The sequence below is a fragment of the Lolium rigidum genome, chromosome 4, assembly GCF_022539505.1.
Source record: "Lolium rigidum isolate FL_2022 chromosome 4, APGP_CSIRO_Lrig_0.1, whole genome shotgun sequence".
Classification (NCBI taxonomy): Eukaryota; Viridiplantae; Streptophyta; class Magnoliopsida; order Poales; family Poaceae; genus Lolium; species Lolium rigidum.
In genome coordinates, this window is record NC_061511.1 from 11,583,715 (window position 1) to 11,592,285 (window position 8,571).

At 40.6% G+C, this 8,571-nt stretch overlaps 1 protein-coding gene across 1 annotated transcript; it reads right to left on the reverse strand.

Annotated features, from left to right (window-relative positions):
- Window positions 1-196: 196 nt before the first annotated feature.
- Window positions 197-5,244, reverse strand: LOC124646684 (DNA-directed RNA polymerase IV subunit 1-like). Its single transcript, XM_047186767.1, has 9 exons — window positions 5,156-5,244; window positions 4,959-5,079; window positions 4,749-4,873; window positions 4,248-4,292; window positions 3,907-4,173; window positions 2,864-3,022; window positions 2,322-2,453; window positions 1,093-1,175; window positions 197-257 (listed from the first exon to the last, which is right to left on the reverse strand). Exons 1-9 carry the CDS (start codon window positions 5,237-5,239, stop codon window positions 197-199), a joined length of 1,077 nt encoding a protein of 358 aa, XP_047042723.1. The 5' UTR covers window positions 5,240-5,244.
- Window positions 5,245-8,571: the final 3,327 nt, after the last annotated feature.

An 8,571-nucleotide genomic window follows, 5' to 3' on the forward strand; every position in this document is an offset into this window, starting at 1 on the left:
AAATTTGATAGATCAGCACAGTCATCATAACACTTCAGATTTGGTATGGAATTTGGGCTTAGCAATAGTTGTTCGACAAGAGAAGCCTCTTCAGCCTCATCCAATGCTAGATTAACTTCATCAGCAAGTTTTCTCCTTGAGTAATGATCCGAGAACAGATAAAAATCTGAAAGAGAGACACTTAAGCCCCTCATGGTTAAGAATTCACATAGTATATCCTGAGCAGATGACAGGAACTGAAGAGCCTCAGCCCCATACTGTTTAAACATGGCAGAGAAAAGGCCAGATGTGTTACTCTGCAGCCAAAAAGCTTCGGAAGAGCAGGAAAGTACTTCACCGTCTATGATCTGTAACTTGGGATCAATACTAAAATTCATACCAGAAGGAACCAGCATGCCGAACAACTGCTTGCCAGTCCACAGTGAAGCTTGAGAGTTCATCGATTTAACTATTGATGGCATTGGTGTCAGCGAGAGTGAATGACATAACATTTGAAGTTGCTGAAACTCAGTCTTATTGAATAAAATATCTGAGCTTGTTAACAAATGTGCAGCAGCTAAAGAATCATGTGTTAAGGACACCACACTTCGTCCGTCTTGCACATTCAACAGTTGGTGGCTTAAGCTTACTAGCTCTCCAAGCTCAACTCTTGATCGTATAGACTGTGGGACATATCCATGTAAACAATCCCCATCAAAATCACCCATTAAAGGGGCACAGCAGAGTGGGTTGATTGAAACAACTGACTGAACTGGTAATAACTTTGCAGAGAGTGCAATAAGAGAGTGTTGATGTACTGAGGGTGGCCTATTGATAAGAATAATGTCGCCATCCTGTAATGGCCTGTATACAATGTCACCAATTTGTAGCTGATTTGTTCTCTTAACATGAATTAGCTCTTCATTGCGCCGAGTGACTAGTATTTTCTTGGCACGAAGGTGAAGGCTGCACTTCAAATTTAAGCTCTCGACATTGTAAGAATTAACATGTTCAGCAACAACCAAGTTCGAAGCTAAATCTACGGAGATGCCAATTTCATGTAATCTAATCTTGGGATCACCAACCATAGTAGTGCGAAATGCATTATCTGACCGTTTGCTGAGAACGGCATCCTTCATCCATTTCATTCCATACATGGCTATTGATGATTCATTATCTGTCTTTTTAGAGTGTAACTGCAAAAGACAGAAATATGTTAAAAAGCATAAAACATAAGCGGTAAATGCAATTGACATGTCAAACTATCTAGTCCCTTCTAAAGTGTAACTTGAATACTCATCTTTCTTGTTCCAAAAAAAAATTGATGCTCATCCTCCAACATTGACTGGATCAAATCTAAGCAGCGACTAGAAAGGAGGTAAATATATCCCAAAATGCGTTATATTTAGGAACGGAGGGAGTATTATAGAGCGCTGCATATCAAGGTGGAAAGTCGAACAAGATATTCAGTAACTAGTGCCTACACTATTCTCCACTACAATCATGTAATGTGCCGGAAAAATTTATATATCACAAAGATGGAAACCATGTAAATGAAAAAGGATGGACATAAACGGAAACAAAAGAATACAATAATGTGCATAACTACATATGCATGTGTGGGAACAAAATAACGAGGACTTCTTCAAAACAAACATTCCTTATCCAATCATATTAAGAAGTCTTACGATGGTTCTACCAGCACCTCAGCCTATAGTTTGGCTCAAGCTCGACTAGCGACCTTGAACCTTGGCCCAAGCTGTATTCCGCCGAAGGCGCTCTCACGAGCTAATAGGTATCGTAATTATTTAACTCTTTAAACTGCCAACGTATGTGCCTGCTCTTAGAACAGGAGCATGTCGCACTTTTCTTCCATTCGACTCGGGCCTCCAGCCTTTACTTTTATAGACAATGCTCAACAGAGACACTTCTACCACGAGCGAGGTGGTACTAAAAGAGTTTACAAGAGCTCCTATTTGGTGCTCTTAGCATCCTTTGTGGGACGACGTACCTCCCCTGCGCTTTTGGGCTTGGCCCATTAACTGTTTCTTATGTTTTCTCACGGTTGTTCACACGCTGACCAAATTATGAATGCGGTAGTTTGTGTTTTTCAGAAAATGAACAAAATTAATACAAATTAAAAAATAGAAACATTACTGCTGTGTTCTTGGAAATATTAGAAGAAAGAATTATACGATTTGACAGCATTTAGAATGCTTATTATGTTTTGGTAGAAACAAAGTCGTGAAAACTTCACAAATAAAGCCTTATGCGATATATTAATTGGATATAACTATGCAACATGGATATCGCAATAAAAACAAGAGCATTAGATTTCTTGCCTTAGATGATTTCAGGCACTCCATAACTTGGCTTGTGACAAGTGAAAGGAAACTGATCTTTGGATACTGATGGAAGTCATCAACTTTCCTACCGACATCAACAGTCCTCTTATAAGCTTTTGTCAGGTCATCCTAAATCCAAACATGGAATGAACAAACATATAAGATCATAAATCTGAGAGAAAAACTATACAGCTATGTGCAATGTATATTCATCACACAACAATAAAACATGCATGCTCAACACACATACAAGGAAGCCAGAGAAAATACGGCATCCATTTGGCAACAGGATTGTATAAGACTATTATATTAGAAAGAATCATGAAAAAGCTTTTAAAAAGATGTACCGAAGTAACCCATGTTCTTGCATTGAGTAATTGACTAGTTATTGACTGATTGTCAGATTTTAGAACTTGCACCATAAAAATGGTAAGGTTGCATTTAACGAAGTATTCAATGGAGAAGTGGTTAGAAATCATTGAAGGGATGGTACGAAAATATCTTGGGAGAAAACTTCACCCAAAATAGATAGCACTTACATAAGCTAAGCGAGAGCCATCTGAGAACCTGTAGGGCATCTCGGCCACACGATGACAGTTAGGAGTCACCCGCAAACTTGACAGGAACAGGAGATGATGACTTGAAGGAAAGTTGTTATTAATAATCTCAGGATCAAGTTGTTTCAGCATGTGACATACCTGCAAATATGATCAAGGAAACTAGGACTTAATCATAAGAAATAATTTTGAGAAAAATACAAAACGTGGTTAAAGGGGGAAGTTCCCTCCCTTAAATATACGTGTTAGAAAGAAATGAGGAACCCTGCAGAGGCTGCGCCTCAAACGCGGGTGGGTGAGCTCATAGGCGTGTGCTCTAACCAGCTGGCCACCGCTCGGTTCTCAGCATACCGGTTCAATAGCTGACAAAAATATGCATACCAGCTTCTCAAATAATCTTTAAGAAAATACTATTGGGCCTTGTTTTCCCTTTTCACTTAACAATACTGCAATCCACCCACCCTAAACTGAACAGACTAGAAGATAATCATGATTAAAAGTGGTTGGGCGAATCTTTTACCATATTAGGGCACCCTGGGTCTAATTTTATGAAGTAGTTGGTGATGCATCATAGTTAATTAAGCGTAGTGTTTTCTCCCGCAAAAACAAAAAATCAAGTGTACTGCTTTAATCTCCATAAAAGCGTACTGCTTTAATGATCAGGAAAAATTATTATGCCTGACAGGAATAATAAGACATCGTATTTCTGGATCTCATGATTTTAGTTGTGTTTTCTTTTTGCGAGGGATATTTGTTGTGCTTTCTGTACATTGTAAATACTTGAAACAGTACATGAAACCGTAAATTCTCTTTAAATTATCCTTTGATTCCATACACATTGCACCCTCAGTTTCTGATACTGGCACTTGAGATAAATATGGCAAGGACACTCTACGAATTTTCATCCAGTAAAATAGAATGTATTCTCAAAAAAGGAAGGAAACAGGGGACAATTTTGCAGCACTATCAAATTTACTCTGAAAGCCAATGCAGAACAGACTGACAAATTGATAGCTAACACTTACTTGATGAGGAGATAATAATATCTTGGTCACATTTGGTTGAGGGAGCTGGTCATGGTCATGAGGTATAAAACCCCAATAATCCTGGGGAAGAGCTTGATGTGGACCTTCATTCGTCAACGTATTTTTCACTCTGTAGGCAACTTCTGCGGTAATCGAAATTGTGTCTATAACAGTAGGGTCACGTTTAATTTTTTTCCTGGACAGCGTTACTCTTGGACTTTTCAGCGCCTTAAAGATTACACTCGGGTAAAGTTTAGCACCATCCTTCTGCTCAGAAAAAAAGACCAAGGTTAATGCAATAGGTCAGAAGTAAGGGCCAAATAATATGAGCATGCACTTACTGAGCAATACTTGCAAGTTGACTGACTTGTTCCCCCATCTGAGTTCTTCAACAACTACAAAAAACCAACATGTTAGGGAAATAAATATGCACCAATCTGATATACCAAAAAGGGAAATGCTTCCATATGCATAGTGTCTGTATTATTTTCTGTGAAACCTTACATATCTTCTGATGGGCTTTTGAAATGTTAATATCTTGTCTCACAATTTCCAAATGTTCAAACAAATAAAATGTCAGAAAACTGAATGAAGTTATGTTCTGTTTCCACAATCCAAAAGTTTGTTGAAGATGTCTTAGGCATGTTAAAGAAATTTAGGGTTAGTAATGACAGTAGTACTGATAAACGTTAATTCAGCGATCAATAAGCAAAACTTTTGACTGAGCACCTGATAGTGTGAAGGTTCTATGGCCCTTCAACTATGACATATATCGATTTTTTTCACAGAAGAGAATAAATTGCTTAATCAGGATAAATTAGGTTAATATGTATTTTGCAAACCTTTGAATCTCTGTTTTTCCTTGGAGCGCAACAGCCAGGACATATCTGATTCAGTAACTGAACAACTTCCTTGATAAAATACGGGCTGAACACAGTTGCCGGCAGCTTAATAACACCAGAATGACCTAGCAATTTGACAAACCAGTTTATTTTGGATTAAAGAGGAACATAGAACGCATCATTCGATGCTAAATAGTTAATATTACTCACCATCGCAATCACGTGAGCTTTCCGATCCACAAGTCTCACACTGTGTTGCCTTAGCTGGCAATCCCAACTTGGCACTAGTCACATCAGATCCTTTTATGACGGTCGCGCTGCTTGATATTTCCTGGAAATGCATGCAAGTTTTACGTACTTTTCCCTTTTCGCAGCGTAAAATCTGTCAGGGCAAAGTAAAAGCTTACCATATCTGCACTGGTCATGAGATCAAATTGTATGGCCTTCAGCACGGCTGTAGGCTGGTCCATTTGATCATTTAGCTCATCCATCCTGCACAAGGAAGATAGAAAACAATTGCCATGATGAAAGAAGTAGATGATGACAAGAAACGAGATCTAAATTGTTAATAGAAGAAGAAATAACTTGATGGAACAAGCAAAATTCCTAGATGCAATTCTATGAAGATATGAACTGAATCGGGCAACTAACATGTTTTGCTACTGTAAGCCGAACTGCACATAGGAAAAAAACATATCGTATGCAGGAAAATTTGGAAAACAATCGTTTGAAGGAGAAAAAAAAACAATCATTTGAAATCCCTTGAAGCCAAACGAATACAGAGTAATCCTTGAAGAAGAGGATTCCTTGAAGCAAATTTGAAGAACAATCCTTTGGAGAAAAAAACAAATCATTTGAAATCCTTGAAGCCCTCACGAATACAGAGTAATCCTTGAAGAAGAGGATTCCTTGAAGCAAATTTGGAGAACAATTTTTTGGAGGAAAAACAATCATTTGAAATCCTTGAGGCAACCGAATATATACAGAGTAATTCGGCAACACAAATCGTTTGGTTCAAAAGAGGATTCACGTGGATAAAAGATGATTCCTCACCTGCAAAGGAAGAAGGGACGCTACGATGAGTCGAGTTTAGTCCGATCCGACAGCAGTTGGAGGGTGGCGGCGCCTAGGCGTGCCCCTATGCCACCGGCTCAGCAAGTTAAGGAGAAGAAAGAAATGTGTTATCAATCTGGTAACCAACCCGATAGGAAGAGGAAGAAGAAGGCGCAGGGGAGAGAGAGGAGGATGAAAGCTGTGGACGGGGACAGAATGGTCGGAGAAGTATTGCGGCGGCCGCACTGAGGAGAGAAAGGTTTGGGACTTCGGGCACTATTTGTATCCTGGGGTTTTTGGGAATCGGCGGCAGGGGAGAGCAGGAGTGAAATTTTGGAATTTTCGGACCAGCGACGATCCCAGCTCGGACCCAATGACGGCCCAGTTTTCTTTTAGGCCGCACAAAGACGTTATTCCGAGACAGTTTCAAAAACAAGAACCAGTTCATACCCAACACGATTCCTACCAAATCGAATCGAGAGTCCTTGGCCCCTCCTCGCAAAAATCCACCGAACGGAAGGGCAATTCCTACAGAAACCCAAGAAACATTATTAGCACACAAAAGAAATCGACTTCATAAACTCGCCGGAGGAAGCTAACGGCGGCAACGCGGCGCTTGGCGCGGGCGAGCACGAGAGCGCGAGAGAGACCGGCGAATGGGGCAGAAGAACCAGAGGCCTACCGTAATGATGATAGAGGGTTCGGGTTGGCAAGAGGACGCGCGTGTGCGACGCCATGGCCGACGGCGGGGTGGCCAACGCACACTGACGGGCGAGGAGGCTCGAGGCGCGCTACTGCTCAGGAAGAGCTTCTCCGGCTTCAGGAGTACGGAAATACGGCGGAAAACCGGTGGAGGAGGACCGGGGCGAGGGGGTGGAGGAGATCGACGCGACAATGGCGGACAGCCGGAGTTGGGGAAGACGAGCACGACGATGGCATTACATGGCACGAGAGGATGCGGAAATAGGGGATAGTGGAGATCTCGACAAGGAGAGATAAAGAAAACTTTCGTATGGATTTCGAGAGGGGGCCAACGACAAGGAGAGACTGGAGCGCCATGGCGTCGACGGTTCTGTGATGCGCTCAAGAGCGAGCTGCTCCAGGGAAGAAGAAAGGACAAAGCCTAGATGGGCCGGCTGCTGGGCTTGGCTGCAGGTGTTCTTTTTCTTTGAAACTAAATGTGAACAACGGCTAGGCAACATCAAAACAGCAGTCACTACTTCTGTTTGAACCAACTATCTAGCTTATGTTTGAAATTCAGATGAAAAGATTTACCTGCCCGTCTAGGTTGGTGTGCAAGTGTGGTTTTCTTTTAGGCTGCAGAAAAAACATATTCCTAAGTTTTAAAAAACATTAAAGACAAAAATTACAGAAATAAAGTAACTCGCGTAGATAAAGGGACAGATGTATAAGAGCGAAGTCTAAATATTAAATATAACCATTTGTGATTTGTAAAATATTGTATCTCCGTACTAAGTTTCGAAATCTGCAACCTAAGTTGCAGTGACTTAATTTTGCATAAGTTTCAAAACAAAATTGGATGTGATGGATGTGAGAAACCCCACTGGTTACATTTAGATGATGACCCTCACGAAGGGAGTCGAGGTCGTAGGAATACGGAGACAAAATGCAAACACAAAATGCACTTGTTAGAAAAATGTGCAAAGTAAATGGTAACCATAAGTATAACATATTGTGTTGATGAATCAAACACGGGTATAAGATTTTGTGGTGTGATATCGTGCGGGGCCGGTTCTAAGCCGCTGCAAATTGGACCAGCTTTGCTAAGAGGAAACGAGACAGGTCTCGCACCATTTTATTATTTTCACCATGTCACGGTTAAGAAATGAGTGTGTGTTCGAAAGCACCTCGAAGGATTGTCTAACACCAATCCATGGGATCTTCATAGAAGTCAGTCATTGGAAGCTAGCCAGAGATAAAGCGTTGAAACGTTGCCACGGGGCGCTAGACACCTCATCGCCATGATCCCCTGGCATAGTACTGGCATAAGATTTTCTTTCCCTCAATACATTAGGGATAGTTTTTCTAATCAATTAATACTTTGATAGTTTCAACAATGTATTTTTGTGTGTGAGTAAATTTAAAATGAGAACTTTCATGTGGCAAAGTAGTCATTCCAAATTCGTCTTCACTTCTCTATCACCTAACAGCGAGACCATGGACAAAACTTAGAATGTCGGGACGGGTTTAATAAAATTTATGTATCCATCATAGATTATGTGTTCCCATTGTTAGCTCATTCCCTATTATCTGCATTCACATTTCACACTAGTCTTAACACCACGTACGACATGAAATACATATACGGTGTTCAGGCATATAACATGATTGTGTTCTTGAAGATAGTGGCGAAGGAAGATCCACGTAGAAGATTTGTGTAGGTTGGGTGCCAGAAGCAAGGTGTGATAAATCTAAGAAATGAAGTATGACGACCTTCAACGGTCTTCTCTGCGAGGGATGCATGGTACATTAGTCTCTTATATATGCTTGTATGATGTGATACACTTCGTGTATGGTGATATCAAGGGTGGCGACCTTGAGGCTAACACTCTTTAAGAATAAACCTAGATCAAATTGTACAAGGTTTTATGGCTAAGTATGTTAAGATTTTGGGTAGTTGGTTCGGAAGATAAGTTGTTAGCCGGGTTTGAAATGCACACCAGTGGAGAGCTAAGTGACCATGTATACTTTGTTTATCACTTTCTATGAGCCCCTATATTTTTCGATTTGTCTTGAGTTGTTAGTGGAA

Bases quoted from the DNA above. Each gene is read 5' to 3' on its own strand.
- LOC124646684 (XM_047186767.1), bottom strand. From the start codon at position 5,239: ATGGATGAGCTAAATGATCAAATGGACCAGCCTACAGCCGTGCTGAAG. The intron at 4,874-4,958 runs GTGAGTAATATT...TCAAATTGCTAG, and splicing joins AAGCTCACGTGATTGCGATG to GTCATTCTGGTGTTATTAAG. The intron at 258-1,092 runs GTCAGATAATGC...ATGTTTAAACAG, and splicing joins GATGCCGTTCTCAGCAAACG to TATGGGGCTGAGGCTCTTCA.